This window comes from Pyrgilauda ruficollis, unplaced genomic scaffold, assembly GCF_017590135.1.
Source record: "Pyrgilauda ruficollis isolate IOZ18807 unplaced genomic scaffold, ASM1759013v1 scaffold81, whole genome shotgun sequence".
Lineage (NCBI taxonomy): Eukaryota > Metazoa > Chordata > Aves > Passeriformes > Passeridae > Pyrgilauda > Pyrgilauda ruficollis.
In genome coordinates this window covers 1,322,122-1,343,847 of record NW_024530044.1, presented here as the reverse complement: position 1 = coordinate 1,343,847, position 21,726 = coordinate 1,322,122, and the positions used below count along the sequence as shown (strand labels likewise).

The 21,726-nt window shown below is 37.7% G+C and overlaps 1 protein-coding gene across 1 annotated transcript in view; it reads left to right on the top strand.

The window, feature by feature from the left end:
• Positions 1–1,870: 1,870 nt before the first annotated feature.
• The window catches only part of HIBCH (3-hydroxyisobutyryl-CoA hydrolase), a 36,350-nt gene continuing 16,494 nt past the window's right edge, over positions 1,871–21,726 (top strand). Inside the window, exons 1-5 of the mRNA XM_041487590.1 lie at positions 1,871–2,006; positions 2,963–3,047; positions 3,935–4,015; positions 6,014–6,066; positions 18,451–18,529. Of these exons, the coding sequence (XP_041343524.1) occupies positions 1,977–2,006; positions 2,963–3,047; positions 3,935–4,015; positions 6,014–6,066; positions 18,451–18,529 (328 nt within the window). The 5' untranslated portion in view covers positions 1,871–1,976. The remainder of the gene's footprint in view (positions 2,007–2,962; positions 3,048–3,934; positions 4,016–6,013; positions 6,067–18,450; positions 18,530–21,726) is intronic.

The following is a 21,726-nucleotide window of genomic DNA, read 5'->3' as shown; positions in this document are numbered from 1 at the left end:
TCCTCCATGGTTCATCATGTCTTTTCAATAGCAGTCTCACTTGTCAGCCTAAAAAAACAGTCATGGACTGGTCTTAGTTACTGAAATCAAAGCGAATTTTGTATTATTGACTCCTAGCGTGAAAAACTCTCAAGTGCCTTAATCTTTTATTTTTTTAAAAAAGGCAATTTTCACAGTTGCAATTTCTGAGTCTATTTATGCCGAACGCACAGGCTGTGTTTGGGCTCACCGTCGTCTGTAGCTACTGTTGGGTCAGTAACCGTGCTAGTTCTAAATGTAAATGTAAATACGTGTTCTCCATGTATTTACATTTACATAAATACACGTTCTCCATGTATTTACCTTCACGGATAAGCCGTTCTTGGTGGGATGTTACACTAGAGCGGCTCCTTAATCCCACCTCACGCTGTCCGTGTGTCAGCAGCGGCAAGGGCAGTACAGGTCTGCCGAGTGTTGCAGGTGCAAAGGATGAAAAGAAGCCGGCAGGGCAGAAATTAAGAAACCGGCCTTACTGCTGAAAACAATAAACAGCCTGAATGCAGCTGCGGCGCACGAAGCTCAGCTCTGAAGGCAGTTTGGCAATGCGAGCTTTCCCCACCTTCAGCAGCCAGCCCCACGGCTGGTGTTACTGCGACACGCGGCATTACCCGCTTCACCGGCAACGCAGCAGCATCACCAGATGCCCTCACACCATCCGGCCTCATCCCGAACGGGGCGCAGCTCCCTTTCCCTGCCCAGGTGAGGAATCTGCCGTGGTTACTGCGAAAGGGCTGCTCGTGGTGGCGAGCCAGCGGCCGCCCCCCGTGAGCCGCTCCCGGTGGCGGAGCCGCTGCTGCCCCTCAGAGCTCCGCGCATGCGCCCCGCGCTGTGCGGCGCCGCGGAGCCGGTGCGGGAGCGGTGCCGCCATGGCGGGCCGGGCGCTGCAGGCGCTGCCCAGGTAACGGGGGCCGCCCTGAGGGGCTGCAGCGGCGGCGGCGGGGAGCGAGGGGAGCGCCGGCCGAGCCGGCCGGGGATCGCAGCCCCGCAGCTGCTGCGAGTTGTAGTTTGGGCCTAGATCAGCCAGGCCTTCACTAACTTTCACCTTCAAAAACAAGCATGCGATTAAAAACCGGCGTAGTGTAGCGCGGCACTAACATATAACGCGGAGCTGGCTGGGTTTGTGCGCTGAAGGAGCTGAAAGGTGAAGTTTCTCACTCCAGCCTGCCTCAGTGGCCATTAATAAATTACAGCCTCCCTGCTCAAAGCCAGTGGCGTGTTCACCAAGTTTGACAGCCTGGGTCTCTCCTGTCACCCACAGAAGTGCGAGCTCGTACACAGCTTACACAAACCTGGTGTAAATGCATGGGAAATACAACGAGGGCAGGTTTGTGTCATTGAAACTTTTGGAAATAGACAAAGGTTTTGACAAGACTTTTTTTTTTTTTTTTTTTTTTTTTTTTTTTTTTTTTTTTTTTCTTACAAGTGTTTTCAGAATGTCAGTTTTAAGGAACCATGGATTTGTGTTTTATTAGTAGGGTGGGGAATTTTTTGTTTGTTTGATTTTTTTTTTTTGTGTTTGTGTGTGTGTTTCTGTAGTAAATTTTATTCAACTGAACTCAAAATGTTATTGTAAAACAATGTGTGGTCCAAAAACTTGTCTGAGTTTTATTACTCTGAAGGACTCAAAGTAGTTTCCAAAGAACTGTTTAGGAAATGCAAATAGAAGTACAGAGGGAAAAACTTAGCATACAATTCAATTCCAGAGTGCATGTTTTGTGATCCTAGATGGTGTGTTTTGAGAATATATTTCCATAAACACTTTTGTAAATATGTTACTCAAGTTACCTAACTGATGAAATTTGCTTTATTTGTTTTTTCATGCACAGAAAATGTCTAAGCAGACAGATTCAGCAGCAGAAGTGTTGTTGGAAAAGAAAGGAGGTGCAGGAATAATAACTTTGAATAGACCCAAGGCTCTCAATGCACTAAATCTGCCCATGATCCAAAAAATTTATCCTCAAATAAAGGTTAGTAGCTCCACTTCTACCCATCCGCATATGTTATTTGAAACCAATTTTAAAATGCAGTTATACACTTAGTGTACTGACTTAAAGGATGAAAGTTTGTGTAAGTACAATGAGCTCACATTTATAGCATGGGAAAAACCAGGCAGTTTAAAGCAAGTTAGAAAGAGGAGACACATCAAAGAACAGGCTGTGAGACAGAGATAAAGTTAGCATCTCCATAAGTAAATGCACATCCATGTTAATACCAGGACTGAATTAAGAGCAAGCAGGGCTCAGCATTTGTATGTTCCTTTTGGCAGCACCCACCTGGTCAGCTGGCACAAATTTCAACCCATACAGTGGTGCTGCTTCTTGATGGAGTGCATGTTTTGTGGAGAGGCTGCATGGCTGAAAATAAAAGATACCAGCCACTGGGAAGCAGGGAACTGTCAGTGTCATTCCTTAAATGAGAACTCATGGATTTGCAGGCACTGTTTCTACAAGCTAGTGAAGTACCATGACACTTTAAGCATGAAAATAGTCTCTTTTAATTTAATGATACTATTTATCATATGCACAGAGTCAAATTCATTAGATACCAGTATTTGTTGGATAATTGTCTGATGCCTTTTGGTGTTTATTAGACATTTTTGAAGCACAGCCTGAAAAGGTGTCAGTTCTTGGTTTCTGTCAGGCCCTGTTTTTTGGGGTGCTGCCTTTCTTCAGAGGCTGAGAGCTCTGCACAGGTGTTTTTCTGCAATAGGAAAGGCAGCTCTGCTGATCTCTGCTCTCATGGGTGAATAGGATGCAGAAGTGGCAGAAAGACATTTAGATCTCAGACTTCGGTTTAAGACAATCTATTTTAAAGTATGGTTTGATTTGCTTTTTAAAAAAGTGAAGAGTTATGGACTCTAAACAGAACAAGCATTTTTTACACAGATTTTTGTCTTATGTGGTAATATTTACTTATTTTTTAGACATGGGAGCAAGATCCTGAAACTTTTCTAATAATTATAAAAGGAACTGGAGGAAAAGCTTTTTGTGCTGGGGGTGACATCCGAGGTAAGGACTATCCTCACTTAAACATTTCATGTCTTTCCCAGTCACTACTTTGTGTTGATTTCCTTTGTTTACTATGACTTGGGTAAGCAAAATCTTGCTACACAAGAGATCAGTTGTGCTGACTCTTATGATACCTTGACGTGCAGATGCTATTTAAGGTATTTGTCAGGAGACAGCTGTCAGGACAGTGTATAAAAGAGTAAAAATTACATTTTTATGAATAACTGATTATAGCAGCCAGTCATTCTGGGAGGAGAGGGTTCTTGTCTCTACATTTCTCTTCCCAGATTTTCATTACTGACAGCTTCTTTCCAAGAAATTTGAAGGCCCCTAACAGGTAGCTCTGATAGTATTGGATAATTTGTGCCTAATGTTTTAGATGGCTAGATACAGATCTGACAAGGATGATCAATGTACCTGTGATTATTTTTTAGCTATGAACTGCAGGAAATCTCCAAAGTGACAAAATTAGCGTAAACTGTAGGTAAACAAGCAGCACAGGTTTTTGTTATAACAATGTATTTTAATGCCATGCTCTAATTATCTTCTCATTTTTAGTGTTTAGAGTCTTCAGTATACTCAGTTTTAAGTGACTGTTCTAAATGTTGGTATGAAAAGTAACACAAATGAGTACTAGACATTAGGAGGGGTTAGAAAATGGAACATACTCTCACAAGTATGTGACAAAGTGTCCAGCAAAATACAGTTAAATCAAATTTGAGACTTACATTCATATTTAAATTTGAGCAAATTTTCTCAAATATAATAAAGAAGGATAAAGTAGGTCTCTATTTGCTGTAGGAAATTTGCCAGCTTATGTGGCATTCTTTTACTTGTATTTTCTACTAAACTTACAGTTATCTTCGGAATTTTTATTTCTCTTTAAGCCATCACAGAAGCGGGAAAAGTTGGAGATAGACTGATACAAGATTTCTTCATAGGAGAATATAGGCTGAACAATGCCATTGGTATGTTAATAACAATTTCTGAAACAGTACAGTTTTCATAACACTGGCTTCAAATGTAAATTTATCTCTTTGAAAATCTATTAAAGACTGTGGTAACATCAGAGAAGTAGTAATTTTTTTTTAAACCAAGTTCAATACCAGTAATATAACATATCCCATTTTTATTCCTTGCATGCAGAATGTGTTTCTTTTGTTTAAATTATTGTGACAGCTACTGTATCCCATCCCATTGTTCTGGTTAGTTCTATTTCCTCTGTGGAAGAATTAGTTTTAGCTGCAGACACTGCAGTTCTGCCTTGAGTGTCATTGATCTGCTTCAAAGAAGACCTGAGGTAAAAATAGATGTGTGGAAAATCATTAATATTCAGTCAGAAAGCAAAAGATTAAATTATATGAAGGCTTTCCATTTAAATAGACTGCATGAAAGACTAGGGCTGCATAACTCAGGAGTGAGCTGCCTTGGTTTATTGCAAAGACACTGGGTGAAGTTTACTGGAGTAAAGCATATTAAGAAAGGATGTTAATTCTTTAGGGTAAAAGCCAAGATTTGAAGGTTTTCATGAGAAGAAACTACTCCAAACATATTTTAATTGAATACAGTTTGAGTTTTAAAATATGGTGTCCAGTGTTAGTCACTACAGGAGGGAGGGTGCTGTTGCTTGCATTGACAGAAGAGCACAGCTATTAGAGCAATTCCTGAAAAGTTATTTTTACTTTGTTTGACAGTTTCAGGACTGAGCATGCTTGTCATGTACCTTTCTTTCCTTCACCAATACAAGGCAAAAAAATAGTTTAAGGTTTCAAATAGTTGGGAAAAAATAGTATTACCTTGCCAGTTGAACTTGATGATGATTCTGTTGCAAGGGTACATAATTTAAAAGTCTGTTTTCTTTTTAAAATTTTTTAAAATTATTTGGTGTTCAATATTTCTAACGCATGTAATTACAAAACCTAGATTTTGCTAGCTTTAGTATGACTGTATTCCTTTAAGCCTGAGATTTCTGCTAAAAATATTTATTTATATCTTATATTTTACGACTTAAAAACACAGCGGGGAGCTGCTGTCACAGCATTGCAATGGGAAAGGCTTGCTGCTATAGAAATTTGTTTCAGGGGGCAGCATCTACAGCCCATGCATTAGCTTGTCTGTTCAAGTAAGAACAAAGTTCAAAATACAATTCTCTTAACATTTTCTGACTACTAATTTGAAGGATTTACTGCCTTTTAAAATAGTTTATTTTAAACAAGGCTCTATATAGTTGTTACAGAAAGTCTCACAACATGGTTGCAGGGGATACCTGTATCAGCAATCTCTTTGGACTGTAATTCTGACCTGAAAACACTGAATACAGGGCAGCTCTTTCATTCACAGTGAAGTTCTGAGTCTTTCCATGAATGGTAACTGAAAGCTTTGGGGTTTAGTTTTATGCCTTCTAAAGGGCCCAAGAGATGAAGTTGGTAATGCAGGACATTGTCATCTGAACCTGCCTGCACCACATTCAGGGCTGTATGCAAGAGCTGCCATGACAGAACATGCCTGCATTGCAGAATTTACAGTCACATTGTGGCTGGAACCCGCCCATACTTCTGGCTTTGTAATAAAGCATTGAAGGGCTGGAACACACCCCGTGCTCCTAATCCAGACTGTGAGAGGGGGTGAAAGGGCATCTGCTGTGTCCCAACATCAGACAAAGCTATTTATGCTGGCTAAACTGTCAGGTACTCACATAGCAAACAGTCCGATGTTTGATACTTGTATAATGTTCTCTTACAACACTCACAAGCCAGGAAATCAGAAACTAGTGTTTCTTTTCAGTACTTAAGAATTACATGAGGTACCTTCATTGTAAGATGATAATATGATTACTGCTTAAATTCTCATTTATTTTCTGCTGCTCTTGCTGAAGTAAGACATAGGGAAGCCTGTCATGTGGCAGCTAGTCACAGGCCCACTCTTGAAAAAGATGGGTGATTGTTTTCCTTTACATTTTCTTACAGGCACCTGCAAGAAGCCATATGTGGCACTTATCGATGGCATTACAATGGGAGGGGTAAGTTAAGGACCTTGGTGTGATACCTGATAGATTGTTCTAAAGTCATCTCACGTTGTGTCTGTGAGTTGAATGAAGCACACACAAGGCATTGATTAAGAAAAAGCATCATAATCTGAACCTTCATCTCTTGCTTGTTTGAGTGCACTGCTGCCCTTGTAGGGCCTCTCCTGTTCCTTGGGAGCTAATACAAGTGCTTTCTCTAGGAAAGGAGCAGAATCCCCTTACTGCTGGAAATAGCCCTCACAAAGGTTCTCAGAATACCAAGGGGGAGTTTACAGATCATACAAAATCTCAGAACAGTTCTCCATTCTAAGTGCATTAAAAATAGAATTATATAAAAATACATTTAAAGAGCAGCTCTTTGAAAAATTGGGAACATTCTAAGCTACACCTTAACAGACATTCACAAGTTCTGTGTTTTTCCAGCAAATAATCTGGAAATGCATCTACTTTCTCACCTCTGTAGTACTTTTAAAACATCATTTGTGGGATACTGATTCCACACAAAAGTCACCCAGGGCTGCTTATTACTAAAGCATCATAGAGAAGACTCCATCATATTGCTAGTTGTACTCAGTGTTAATAACTTTTTCATCAGTTGTTGTCTGTAAACACCATAAGGAGATAGTTAACAGGGAAATACTGTGCTTTTTTTACATGCTAAAATGATGTTTTAGTGAGTGTCACATCTGTAGGATATATTTGCACCACATCATAGAGTGGATTAAAATAATCTTCAGTTATTTTTAACACTGAGTTTAACTGTGAAGCCTGTCTGCCATGTCACTGCTAAAGATTTGTATTGTTTTCTGGCATGTCCCTATGATGTAGGTGTAGAGTCTATTTAAATAAAGTTTGTCAAAGATAGATACGAGACGTGGAACACTACATGATCCATGACCTGTCATGACTCTTTCCTTTTCATCTTTCCTTACACATTTCATTTGTCTGTTTTGGTCTTCTCAGCTTTTGATCTAAACATGCAGTAGCTCTCCTGCCCTTTGCTTCTTTGCTATCAAGCCCCAAAGATCTCAGCTAGAGAGCCATTCTCCCAGCCTAGCATACATACATTGTTTCCAGAATAAAGGGGACTTGTTCTGTAGCTCTTCTTGCAGAAAAACGGCTTTATTGACTATAGGAGTCTTGAAGGTTCGTAGATAAAAGATCGGGAGTCCATTTATGTTATGGACTTTTGAATAATAGGATGGAAAGCTATGAATGAGCAAAACTGCCCAGCAGCCAATATCTTTTTAAAGATCCTGCAGATGGCTTGTTGTGACTGTGGCCTGAGCAGGAATAGAATTTTGTCCTTTGAAAGAAAAGTGTATTTTTGGACTGAAAAGAACATAATGGAGTCAGATGATCCTGCCTTACTAAGATTCTTTCTGAATTCTCTTTCCTCTAAAGAACTTTTAAAAGACAGCAATTAGCCTGAAACTTTATTTTGGGTAACCAAATTTTAGTGTAGGATAGCCAAATTTAATGGAACTGTGACACAGTTTAACTGTCATTAGGGTTTGAATGAGCATTTAACTTGCTTATCATATACTAGAAGTAGCATCTTTACTTGTGGGTAGGGGATTAGATTCTGACTCAGAAAGTATGCAGCCTAATTTAGGGGAACTAAGTAAAAAAAATCACAGAAGTGTGTTAAAAACTCAGTTACTATGTGCTTGGATAGTAAGTGATGCTGCTGGTGCACAGATGCCATAGATCTGTGATAGTAAAACCTGGAATTTTATCCAAAAAATGAACTGGTTCTACTTCATTATTGGCTAGGGGCTGGTAGATGAATTTGGGAGCTTCATTGGCCAACAGATGGGGCTGTGGAGCTTGTTCTCAGCACCTTGGCTGTTCTGTAGTTCATCAAAAATTGATATTCAATATAAATGTATCTTTTCATCTTTTTGTACTTATTTGGAGCAGTAAGTTCAGATTTGTAAGACAAATTTGTTAGAAGCAAAGGTGACTGCAGTTATCTGAAAAATAGTGAAATGAGTTATAAATACCACATTTACTGCTAAAGGATGTGCATTGTTGAAAGGAACACTGGGCACACACTCTCAGGTTCCTAAAAACTACTTCAGATTTAGCTGCTTTCTGTCTGTAAAATTTCTTTTCCTTGAAATTAAGTACCTGAGCAGTTGACAAGAAGTTCAGATGTTTGGGGCTTTTAAAAATATTATTTTCTGCAAATGACGTCCTAAGTTTGGTCTTCTGGTTTTAGAAAAGTCACAGTCTTGTCTTAAGTTCTTTGGAGATGAATATAGGTGATTTATAAGATCAGGCCAAAGCTATGGTTTTAAATAAGGCTTTGGCACAAAATAAGTTCCTGCATCAGACACTCTCTCTAATAGATAAAAAGATTCATAAAATTGTTTTTCAGACCTGTTTCAGAGCCAAGTAAAGCACACTAGACAGTCTGAGTGGTAGCTTTTCAATGATTTGGCTTGGAATTCAAGGAGACTATTTGACAGAGGAAAAAAAAGAAAAACTGTGCACAGACTTTGGAAGTTGGTGAAAATGGTCAAGGTCACTGGAATAACTTAAAACAGTTTAAAAAATCTGTAACAAAACTTCAGTAGCTTTACAAAATGAGAAGTACATTTTCAGGAGGAAAGGCCATTACTTTTAGTTTATAGAAGAATCTGTAAGAGAATGAATGAAGTGCCCTTTTTTGTAGTATCTTATTCTAGAGCATGCAGGATTTAGAAACTTCCTGAGCCAGGCTGTATTTCAGAACTTCAGAACCACAGTGCTAAATAACCACCAGTGGTCACACTCACCTCTCTGTACATCTCATACTTCTTGACCATAAGTAGGCTTGCTGTTCAGAAAGGCCTCAGATTTCACAGTTGAATGTTGTGCTTTGTGAAAAGCAGCTTGTTGCTCTTTCAGGCCTATTGTCTAATGCTTATTTTTTTACTGATGAGTAAAGAGAGTGTTGCTCAAACATAGGAGTTCTTGGCCTTGTACAGTTTTCTACAGGATTTAATCCTTTATTCTGGTCTGTTATGCAACATATTTTCTAAGTTTGTTTTAGCCTTGCTTTGAAAATTTAGGCTTTTAGTTTTAGGATGAAAAAAAAATCTTCCAGTGGGGGAAATAGGTTTTAACTTTAACTTATATTTAAACAACATTTTCAGAATGCAGAAATGAGTTTGGTAGAATTGCTTTTTCTTTAATATAGTTTGCAATCTGACCAAATTTCCATCTCTGACTCCCTCAGATTGTGGAGCCCAGTTTGTGAGAGCAATAGCAGTACACAGGACTGATTCCTCTAATCTTTCCTCAGAGGAGGACCTCATGAGTAGAGACTGGGAGAAGAAGATACCAAGCTGTGACTGGGTCTTTGGGTTCATGAGTGGCTTTCCTTTAGTTTTGTCACCACACCTGGCAGTATGGGTTTTTAGGCAAGGTCTTTTACTTACACTGAGAGTCAACATCTAAGTTATTTATTTAGAGTTTCTTTAGGGTGGCTGTTGGACAGTAGAATTTTCTTAAGAACTGTTTGAGTATTAGTCTCTTGTGTAATATGAAATGAGTTAAGCTTTAGACTACACAGATGTATAGAGCTGGGAAGAGCATCAGGATTATACTTTTGCACTTGCATTAGGATTAAGTACAGCTAGATAACTGCCTAGCTGATTTTCACCTGGTGCACTCAGAACTCTCCAACAGCAGGAATGCTGTTTTTTCTAGATATGCCACCTGAGTGCTTAGTTATTCTTTCAAGCTTGGTTTCCCTGGTGTCTAATGTAAGTCTTTAGTATGTGTAATCAACATATTCCAGTCTTAGTCACACTCCCTGTGGACATTTTGAGATACTTGCACTACTTGCTCCTAGTCCTCTCTCTTTAATAGGGATAAGGATAGCTGTTCAGCCTTTGTTATAGATTAAGTCTTTTAGTCTTCTTGCAGTCCTCTGGAGTCTCTCCCATTTGTGTACTTTACAGTTTATTGCCAGAGACCAGACAATATTTTAGCTGGAGGATTCATCAGCACCAAGTAGAGCAGAATAATTATCCTCCCTATATTACAGAGATATTCTGTCACAAATAATCCATGTAAATAGCAGTTTTGAAAGCATCCAGTCCTAGGAGACCACCACTCCTATTTATTCCCAAAACTATTACTGTCACCTCTTTCCTCCTTGCCTACCATATGCTTCCATCACAGTGCATTTCTTTATTGCTTACCTTTTATCTGTTTTAAATCTTCTTCCTTGAACTGATTTGTCAAAAAGTCAGTTTTGCAGAGCCACCCTTTTCTTCAAAGACTACAAAGGAAAATAAAGTACTCCTTTTCTCTGAATTCCAAGAAACTGGAGTGCCTTAGGAGGTGGCCCTGGGCTGATGAGGCTGCCCAGGTATAGTGAATCTAGGCTGAGTGTTCTCCCCTCAGCCTTTGGCTGCCTGTTGGTGCCAACTCTGCTGTAGTGTGATACCCTCAGTAGTTCTTTTCACAACAGCACTGCCTTATTTGTACTAATTGTATGGTTTCTGTAAACCCCTGAAAAGTATCTAGGCATTTGTTCCATGGGAAGCACACTTACCATATCTGTATTTGATTATGCCTTCCTAAGTGTAGTTATTTTCATTTTGTTAGTTCCTCCAAAGCGAGATGGTTTTGAATCTTGCCCTTCAAAGTGTTTGCCTTCCCCAAAAGTAAACTGTGCATTACAGAAATCCTTGTTACTTCATCATCCAAGCAGATAATGAAGCTGTTAAATGAAGTTTTCATTGATGATTGGCTCTGCATGACCTCAGCTGGGGTACCCTCTCAGTTTTGTTGAAAACTGCTGCTAACTCTTAATGTTGTTTCAGAGGATGGCGCCCTCCATTTCCCAGTGATTACATCTAGGCTGTGCTTCCTTGTGAAAGGAAGCAATGCTGTGGATGGGAGACATCACAAACATTGCAGTTTAAAATATGGAGCTTTCTCAGAATGCTGCTTAATGAGTGATGTCATTTTAATCAAGGGGTGATGCAGGTGTTCCAGGGAAACACATGCAGCCAAATTCCTGAACCTATGCCATGGTTTGGAAGTATGAATTCTGTCGTGCATCTACCTGTGCATCTTCTCTTCTGGAATACAGATTAAGAATTACTGCATCCGTGTTGCAGTAGAAGAGTAATCTGAGTACCCAATATTTAGCTTAGCTCTTTCTCACATTAGTGCCATTTCATTTTTAGCAAAACATTCCAGATGCTGACATTGCTAGAGGAATCTGTCTTTCCTTGTAAGTCAGATCTCAGGACCTGATGGCACATCTACCAATAGTTACAAACATCTACATTTACACTTTAGCAGGATTTGGTCAACAATCCTTATTAAATTAATATTTGTTCTCAAGTAAATTGGTAGTGATGTCATAAGCAGCTTGTATGTTATCCATTTTAGTCAATAGAATTTTAGTACACAAAGGAGCTGAGTTGACCAATAGCTGTCTTTATCCTGTCCCATTTTTACCCAGATTGTGCAGCTGTAACTCTTCAGGAATGTTCCTTTCACTACCAACATATATCTAGTCGTTTAAGTTGTGTGCATGTAACTTCTACTCAGAAGTGCATTAGAGACCAACATTCAAAAACTAGGAAACATTAGGATTAAAATTCTCTATAAAATCTCACCTTTTATTGCCCATGTGTGATGCAATTTTTAACTACAGGAATGTGTATTTACAAGTGGATATTGCCCACAGAACAAAGCTATTCATTTGTGGTTTAATTTGGAGTGCAAATTTTATTGCACATCATGGAAATTCTGCTTAGAATTCTTACATATATATATATATACATTCATGTACACATTTGGGGCTCAGGTTGACTAGCTGCAGCATATGAAAGCTCACAAAATATTATGATTTTACATAGTACTTCTCTAATGGATATTATTACCCCTTCAGCCCTTTTTAAAGCTAGGAAACTGGAACCTAGAAGTGTCAGTACTTCTTGGGACTTGTCCTGATTCTTACTCGTTTTCTTCCTTTCTGTAAGTATGTCATGCCTCTTGTCAGCCATCATGCTCTGGAGCATCTTTAGTTTTGTTTTAATTTGCACTCTAAAATCTGCCCTGGAGTAAAAGTAATTGTCATACTAAACCTAGATAAGCTGCTTTCCAGTTCTCTCTCTGCCTGTCCTCCTCCCCCCTTGCCTCTGAATCACAGGGAAGCTTGTGGCCTGTTTTGTTGCCAATGCTTTAAAGCTGAAGGCAGCTTTAACTGTGAAATAGAATACAGATTTTGCAAGTACAAACAAATAGTTGTGAGATTGACTTGTGCACCACTTACCTCCTGAAATACGGGGTGTTGAAAACAATGCTGAGGCAATCCTAAGAAAGGGCTCACTCCTTGCTGCTGTTCCAGTCTCTGCCATCTGGCCATGCTGCTCTGCCTGCTTGGCTCTGGTGTATGATCCCAGGGATAAATGGTGCTCTTCATTTTGTGGCTAATCGGACTAGAATGCCAGCAACCCTTGACATCAACAGAAAGAACCACTGAATGCTCAATCATTTGCACATGATGTTATTTCCCAAAGGGATTCATAAAGCACTGTCTTGAATACAAGTATTTTAAATTATAGCTCAGTACTGGTACAGTAAGTAAAACGCCTTTTCTCTCCCTCTCCTTACTCCACAATGATTGAGATTTTTGCCAGCTTCTGCACAGATTTGTTCTTTCCATTTAATACCAGACTCTTGCATGCTAAAAGTCTCTATTTTTCTCTAATTCTAGGCCTTTGTGTACCTACCTAGCCTCATATTGAGAGTTATCTCATTATTTCCCTCCCCTTCCCTTTATTATAGATCAAGGAGTAAATGTTCTAAAGGGAGTTATCTTTGCCTGTTTCTCCATCCTTTCATATTTCTGCCCATTTTCCTCAATTCCTGAAGAATTTCAGTGCTCATTTTCTCCTTGAGGTGCAAGTCTTTAAAGCAGTCTTACACTTTCTAAGCACTTTTCTCAGCAAAATAGAACATCATTACAAAAATCCTCTGGATTCACTCCTGTTATCCCAAATAACTGTGCCACTGTTAAATAAAGTTCTGATGCACGTACCTTCTTTAAGAACAAGAAGTGTTTCTTCAATTTTAAGATAAAACCTAAAAGCTCAGTTATGCACTGATTCAAGGTGCTGGAACAGGTGCCTGCCCTCCCTGCAGACATCAAGATTTGATGAGCTGGACACAAGGATTTCTTGCAGTAGCTACATTTTTAGGTGGTACAGAGGGACAATTCTTCCAGAATTTTAGAAACAATAAAAAAGTTGCATTTGCCATCTTTTTTTCAGAATACACATGGCCAGTTATGTATAAAGAAACAAAATTGGGATAAAAATACTTTCAAGTGTAAAACTAGAAAAAAGTTGCAGTTGTTGCTAATTAAGAGCTATAGGCTTTTCAGATCCAGGTCTTCTTACATGTCTTCTTTTCTTTCTGTTGCAGCACAGGTCTTGTGTCCATTAAAAATTGTGCAGATTATGATAGCTACCCCAGTAAAAACTGTTTGTGATGGCTGAAAACTAGGGCTTTTAAAAAGTCAGTCTAAATCTGGTTGATAAAGGACACTCACTGTAGCAGCACTGGTGCATAGAGTGGCCTATGTGTCTTTTTCTCTAAGTTTCCTTGTAAGAAGAACCTGAGCTAAATGATCACTATTCATGTAGTTGGCTCAATTTGTTTAAATACTTAGGGGTCAGAAGAACAAGTCTAAGCCATCAGATATTACTAGAGATGTCTCCAGTCAGCTCATTGTGCTTCTGTGTGCCTGTAGCAATTTGGACTGAGACTCTCTAATATGTAATCAGTATATGGAAATAAATATCTTATATTTAAATTCTATAACATCAATATTTTATGTTTTAAAATACCACACTAAATTGTTGAAACAGTCACAATACCCATTGTGTTTAATGATATTTTTAAAACACTTGTATGGAGTTGATTTATATGTCAGCAGCCAAAGAAGGTGGTATTCTGTGTCCAGATTGATCTGCCACACTGCATTGCTCTGGCTCACTGTGTCATCTTGTCTGTTAGTATCTACAGATGAAAAAGTGGATTATACTCTTTGGAGTGGGCCATAACATTAATGATAAACAAAGATTAATTTTGATTCAGTTTAAGATTCATTGTGTCTGGATGCAGGGGATAATGCTCTTACATCCATGATTTTTGATCCACTGTAGCTATAAGCTCCTGCTGCTTCCTGAATCAATTCTACTCACCCACTTTGGAAACATTTTTGCTGCTCCTTGGCTATTTTTGCACATTTATATGCAGACATATTTGCCCTTTGTTGTGTTATGCTCAGTAGATTGCTACATTTCTTTTTGGTTCTAGCACTACCAGAAGCTATTCTCATGCAGTTAAAAATGTAGGAAATGCAGTCACTTGATGGGAGCTGTTACAAAAGGACTTTCACTCCAGTCTGTATTGGTATTATCATAACACTGCTTACCCAAATAGCTAAAAATTATTTACCAGCCTGGTGAAGGTGGTGCAGGCAACATCCCTGAAGACTTTTTCTATTTATGTTTCTTTTATTGTGCTGCCTAAGCATTCCTAGGCAGTGATTCCTTTACAGTGTGAGATAGATTATTTAGTGAATAGCCAAGTGTGATGTGTGGTTTTGCTGTGACACAAGTCTGCTTTTCTATATGTGACCAGGAAGGGAGTACTTACTTCCCTCTGTATAGTTCTCTGTTATGGTGGCCCTCAATTTCAAATAACGTCTCTAAATTCTCTGATTTACTAAATGTGGGTCATTCTCAATTTAAGATAATACAACCTTTGGGACACAAAAAGATTCACAGTAGTTGTATTTAATTTCTGCATCTGCTGGTCACATTGTTTCTCATTAGAAAAATACATGTAATAAGGTTCTGTATCCATCATGAAAAAAAAAAAAATGGAAATCAATGATAAAGTTTCTATACACAGTCACATAATGACTTTTGAAATACAGCATTGAGTGGGCAGTCTTTTATGGGACATAACATTCAAATACTCTGCATTCTTTTTTGGAAGCTTGTTGATGAATTCAGACTGAACTGCCTGTAAAATGATGTGCCTCCCTGAGGCATGCTGAGACTAACACAGTCCCATGCTATGAAGAAGCTCCTGTGAAGAAAATTAACTCTATCTCAGCCAAAACCAGCCCAGTAGTTTAAATTGGTTGCTTGTTAATTTCTTTATTCTCCTTAACTTCTAGTCTCATTCAATAAGTACTCTTTACAAAATTCAGCCGTCAGTGGAAAAAGAAGTTTCCAGCAGTAAAACCTGATTGACCATGGGAGTGTATTACCCTGGAGAAGTCTGAAGGAAGACATCAGCTTTAGTGTACAAGATCATGAAAAGTAGAACTCTGACAGTGCAGAATAAAGTGTATTTTAATAAAGATATTATAGTGTTAAGACTTGTATGTGTAAATGCTGGAAGTACCTGGTGAAGTGAACACAAAAGATTTTTTTAATGGTGTGGAGGACCTCCTAGGGGGCACTCCAGCTATGTAAGAGTTCAGCTAAATGAAAACAAAATAAAATTAGAAAATCCAGAAATGAATGAGGAATGCATTTAGACTTCTGACTGGTTTGTTCTTTCCACAGGATGTATTAACCTAATGACTGTCTGTCCTCTGTGTTAGATCTAGAAGGTTAAACATGCAGTGGTATGCTAACCATTTAGGAAGTTACAAATAAACAAAAAAGCATATGAACACCAGTAAAGAAGTTACTGGGATTTTTACCATTAACTAATTTTTCTTTCAAAATTTTATCTCAGTACTGGATTATTTAGCAATTTTCTTCAAAGAAGCAAGAATATTTGCACCTGTTTCTTTATGGCTAAAAAGAAAATACAGTTTTAGTCTCTTAAATATACATCTGAAATAAGGCTGTACAAAACTTGAAGGCTATCTACAACCAAATCCAATTATGGCTAAAGCACTTGAGAAAGTGAAAACTGATTTAATTTCTTCTTTCAAAAGAAAATTACATCTTTCAGCTTTCTATTATTAGAACCCACCATTTATTTTTATCGCTCTAAAAAAAGAACAAGCTTGGAAGAGAAGCTCCCTTCATGGAATTCACACTCGAATCTTTGGTACTTAATACTCAAGCCAAAAATTTGAATCCTTAAACAAAATTCTGATTGTCAAGAAAACAAGCCAGAAAAAACACTTTGAGATAGATGGTATTTGTATTTTTAGATATGGGATTAGAAAATACTAATTTAAGCATTAGAAATACCAAAGGGGCATGATTGTATTTCATTATCTTTAGAGAAAAGTCATCGTTATTGCTGAACATGCATAAAAATAACAGCAGGCTTTACTTAATGCAGTGAAAATATGCTATTATGACATTAAAGAAGTTGGAAGTGATGAAGTCACATTTCCATTTCATTTAAGAGTTCTGGAGCTGTTTTAGGAGCGAAGGCAGCTTTACATTTTCAGGACAACCAAACACAGGCCCATTGCTCTTGCTGCTGCTCAGGTGAGACCTGACCAGTGCTCAGAGAAAGGGCTAAAGGACAGATCAGGGGTGAGACATAAAGTTTTATCCTGTGCAAATAAGATTCAAATGTTTCCTCAAACCCCATTTGCCTCCATGGAACAGCAGTGCTTCCTGTGAATACATTTGGCTTAGTTCCTGAATATAAAATTGAGTTTGATAACCACTCACCCTATGGGTGCATTTCTCAGGAAATTAAACTGGAATCTTAAAAACTTCATACATCTATATTAAAACCTGAGAGTGCCAGATAGTCATTGCACAGAAGAAACTTGAAAATATTTTCAGATTTAGTTGTGTATCACACTAATGGAATAAAATAATTTCTTCTCGGGCAGAATTGTAAGAGAGGCCCAGGAAGGGAGAGAGGAAATTTAATTCTATTAAATGGAGATAACTTTAAAAAAATTTTGACATAAAACCTAATGAAATATCTCTGTAGATAAGCAAAAGAAAAAGAAGTTCTACTCTCACCTTAAAAACCTGTCAAATACATACTGCATGTCCAAGAGAGTATCACCCAACTAATCCCACTGTTTTTGCTGGGAAGTATGAAATACTGTGAAGCTATTTGTGAAGACTAATAGCCTTAGCTGGGTAAAGTGCCCTTTTTCTAGTATTTGAACAATTAAAAATGGTATTTAAAATCTATTATATCCTCATCAGACACTGGCTTCTTTTGGCCAATGATTTTTAATATATCTTAGTTTTAACATGAAATGGATGTTGGAAGGTCTGAGCAAGTGGAAAATTAACGGTGAGAAAGGGAAGTAAACTGAAATGGTGGAAAGGATGAAAGAGAGAATATTTGTGTGAAATAACTACTTGTGAATTATTCAGCAGAGGATCTTGTCTCTAGATAGGATCAAACACACATTTCTATTGACAAGTATGATGTAGGAGAGAAATGAGACCTCAATATGTATGTTGTGTTTGTGCCCTATAATCCAAGTATTCTTGGATTACATTGAATATTTTTGTTTTATTTGTTTGCCTCTGTTTGATTTTATCAGTTTGCCTCTTAAAGATTTATCTAAATGAAATTTATTTTGTGCAAAGTGATGTTTTTTTTTTTTTAATTGGGACTTGCTGCTCCTTACTACCTAAATACAAAAATATGGCACAGACAACACCAGAAACTCTTCTGCTTTTGTGGGAAGGGTTTCATCATGACAGGCTGCTAGAGAATTGTGCTAGATACTTAGAAATCTGAATACATTTGTGCTCACACTTGGTGAACGCAAGTGCCCACGATAAAAAATTAGTTTCTAACCATTTATTTTGAATTTGAATCAATAATGCTGAAGGCTTTTTCTGCTTGAAATACTTCTGTGTTTATAATGTAGGTAATTATCACATTAGAAGAATAGTTAATTATTAATTCTTTTGAAAGTATTAGGATGACAACTTTGTGAAATTTATGTATTTTTCAAAAGTATTGGGGTTTTTTTTTGTTTTTTTTTGGTGATATGAAGTATGTGCAAAAATTATAAATGGAGTAACTTTAGCAAAAGGATGTCAACTGTCTTAGTAGTCCAGTGGAGATAACAGGGTCACTCATGGTTTTTTGAAGTTATTCTCTGTATGACTCACCATCTTTCGAAGCATAGAAAAAGCTATTTCAGCCAATGATGAAGATAATATTATGCTTTATTGGCGTTTGAACCATAAAAGGCCTTTTAATATTTTGTTGAGGTGCACATGGTAAATCTAGTATTATTTAAATTGTAAAGCAAAGCAATAGGTATGTTACATAGAATTATTATTTTGATTATTTTTATGATTATTTTATGATTAATCAGAACCATAACTGTGGTTATGATTATTTTTACCAGTAATTTTATAACTGTGTCCTTTGCCTGTATAGGGAGTTGGTGTCTCAGTCCATGGACATTTTCGAGTTGCTACAGAAAAGACTGTTTTTGCCATGCCAGAAACAGCAATAGGTAAGTGTTTTAAGAAAATATCAAATGTTAACATGTTTAGGCTTTCAGTGTTTGTGTAATCAGGGTGAAATGTCTTTGACTGGATGCTTTGGTGGTAGGGAAAGAATTTTAAAAGGGAATTGGAGATGACCATATGTGGAAAGTATTTTCTGTTAAATTATCAGAAACTTCTCTGTGTTCTGGGAGTTGGTCATTGAGACTCTTAACTGTGTAGACTGACACAAAGGCTGTCAGGATAAAACTTTTCTTGAAAAAGAACACCAGCTTTACCTTGGGAACTCAGTGTGAGTCAAACTGGGTGTACCACAAGCTGCTTTGCAATGTTAATGAGAGAGATTTTGGAATTCTGGCTTTTCTTCTAGATTATTAATGTAGACCCATTACAACTGTGCACAGATTGTGCCTAGGCAAGAGCACCTTTTTTTGTTTTAAACAGCAACATGTACCTTGTGTTTTCTAATGTTTGATGCTACAGTTTCTTTGTCAATTCTGAGGGGTACAAAAAAGAAATATATCCCAGAGCTACATAAAGATAGAGGTATGGCTCAAGAAAAATGAGTCAGATTAAAGGGAACTCTCCTGATGCAGCTGTCAAGCACAATAAAGCATAATAAACCACCCAAATACAAGCAAGATCATTACCATTTTAATTCCTGAGAGAAATATTAGAGCAATTCCTGCTAGCTGATAAATGTAATTTTTCTGAACAAGTAAAGTTGGGAAGAAAAAACCAAAAACTACTTTAGCCCTCCAAGTATTGTCTTATTGCTGAAGAAAAGCTTAGTAAACTAAACTTAATCTTTAATACAACATGAGTTTTCTAAGCTCTGAAATTAATAATCAGTTGTTGTATATGGAAACCATTTGAAGTTAACAATTTGTATTTGGGGTTTTTTTTAACTAAATGGAGGTTCATTGGCATATGAAATTATTCTAACAATAAAAGTACCTTCACTTTTTTCTTCAAAGGTAAAGATATAAGTAGTTTTATATTAACAAGAACTATGTACTTTACACAGATTTCCTGTGTTGACAAGGACTTATTTAAACAAAAATAGACTGTGAAGATGTGAAGGAAAAGCTTAGAACTTGCTTAGGAAAGAAAGTAATTAAACCCCTTTTAGGATCATTTAGAAGTAAAACCACTGAAATCTGTTTGGATTTAAAGGCTTAGCTGTTTTGATCTCTGTGGGGTGTGTTTAAAATGTCTAGCTCTGTAGATACTGTATTAATTGTTTTTTTTTTTAATGTGCTCACTTATTTCAGTAGGCATGACACCATTGCTGTGAAATGAAAACAAAGCATTCATTCAGCTGCTCTGTTTTCACACAATTATTCTCCATTTGCAGAATGCCATAAATAAAAGGATATAGATAAATATGCCACTTAGCAAATAGAAAAGGCTGTTCTAGACTGTAGGAGTTTGACATGGATAAGATAAAGCACTGGAAAGCAGCACAGAAGTAGGAAGGTGTGGAAAAACCACTGGTGGGGAGAACGAAGGATGAAAGCATAAGGTGTGGGCCTTGAGGTGATGTTACACTTAGAATGGATACTTCCTTGCATATCCCTGCTAAGTTTTTAGCTTTCTAGAAGTCAATACTAATAATTTTCCACCCCCCTCTGCCAGACAAGGTAAGAATGTAGCAGCAGTGCCTCTTCTACTTGGCAAATGCAGGATTGCACCTTTGGGATTACAGCAGAGCAGGTTGCACCTGTGTCAGAGCACAGGCTGCACATCAGCAGTACAGGCACAGGATCATGGCCTGGGCAGCCCAGCAGTAACACAGCTCTACTCTTACTTCACTAATTGAGAATTGAAATTGAGAAATGATTGCCAAATGCTAACAAAAAAATCAAAAATCAGGTGTGGAATACATTAAGAGAACCCCAGTAGCAAAGAGAAACGTGGGAAGTGTTACTGAGAGAAGGGCAATATGTAGAACATGGACAAGAGGAGTAAAGTTATAAGAGAAAAAGGAAGACAGGAACATTGAAAAGGGTACAGTAGAAGCTATAGCAGACTATGCAACCAAGTAAGTTTAAAGTGGATTAGGTAGACCTTCACTAATCCTGTTTGTAAATTCCTTAATTAAAGAAACCTTCATTCAATTTAGGTGTATTTGCCTCTAAAGCTACTTAAACTAATCAACTTCACAGTTTATTTAGAACTGATTTCCTGTGTATGGCCAAGTGGAAAGACACTATGGATCCCAATAGAAAGATGTTTTTCCTCTGAAAGTGTGCTAGAGTGTGGGGGGAGCAGTAGTCCAGCATCAGTATTATTTTAATATAGCAAAAATTAAAAATATTGTTGTTGTTCTAGTGGATGGAGAGAGTAATGTAATTGCCTTTTTGCTTTGGAGGGCATTTTTAAGATAGGTTTTACTTTTAAATGATGTAGGGTTTGTTTTTTTCTTATTGCAGTAGAAGGATATCCAAGGGGAGACAGATGAATAGAAACATAAAACTAAATAGAAGTCTTGGCATCACAGTTGTGATAGCTCAAGCTGAGAAGGTAAAATGTAGAATAGACTATTTGAGAATGTGAGTGCAGATGAAAAAGAAGGTAAGTGATGAATTGGAGCTCATACAGCTTAGGGCTTTTAAAGGGTATCAGCAAGGCATTCAGCATTTCAGAAGAGTTGTATGTCTCAGTAGCCTGGGAGATGAGGAATAAATCAATTAATGACAGCACACACATCAGTGGGAATAGAATACTATAGCTGTAACTGATAGGAAGTGACTCCTAAACCCAGCCTTTTGATGGAGTAGAAGCAGCAGAACAAAAAGAAGACCAAGAGGGAACCAGAGGAGAAGCTGAGGTGGGTTAGATATTAAGATTATTAACAGAGAAACACTGAAGAGCAGCTGTCTGAAAGAAACCTTCCCTTATTGCATCCAAGAGGGAGGACTATTTAGGGAGCACTAATTTCCCATGTCTCAAAATACTTGGAATAGGGTCTTTCTGTAATGCATACATTGACTCTTGTGAACAAAAGCAATTACACATGAGTGAAAAATTACCATCTTCTATCAGATCCCCATTTAAACTCCTTATGTACCTCTGAATTTTCCCAGTTAATATCTCTTTGACAACTGTCTTACAAGTTTCTTATTGCTCATTTGTATTCTGTTTTACTTGTTTTGATTCATTTAGTTCATTCTCTGAAAGTGAAAAAAAAAATCCACCACAC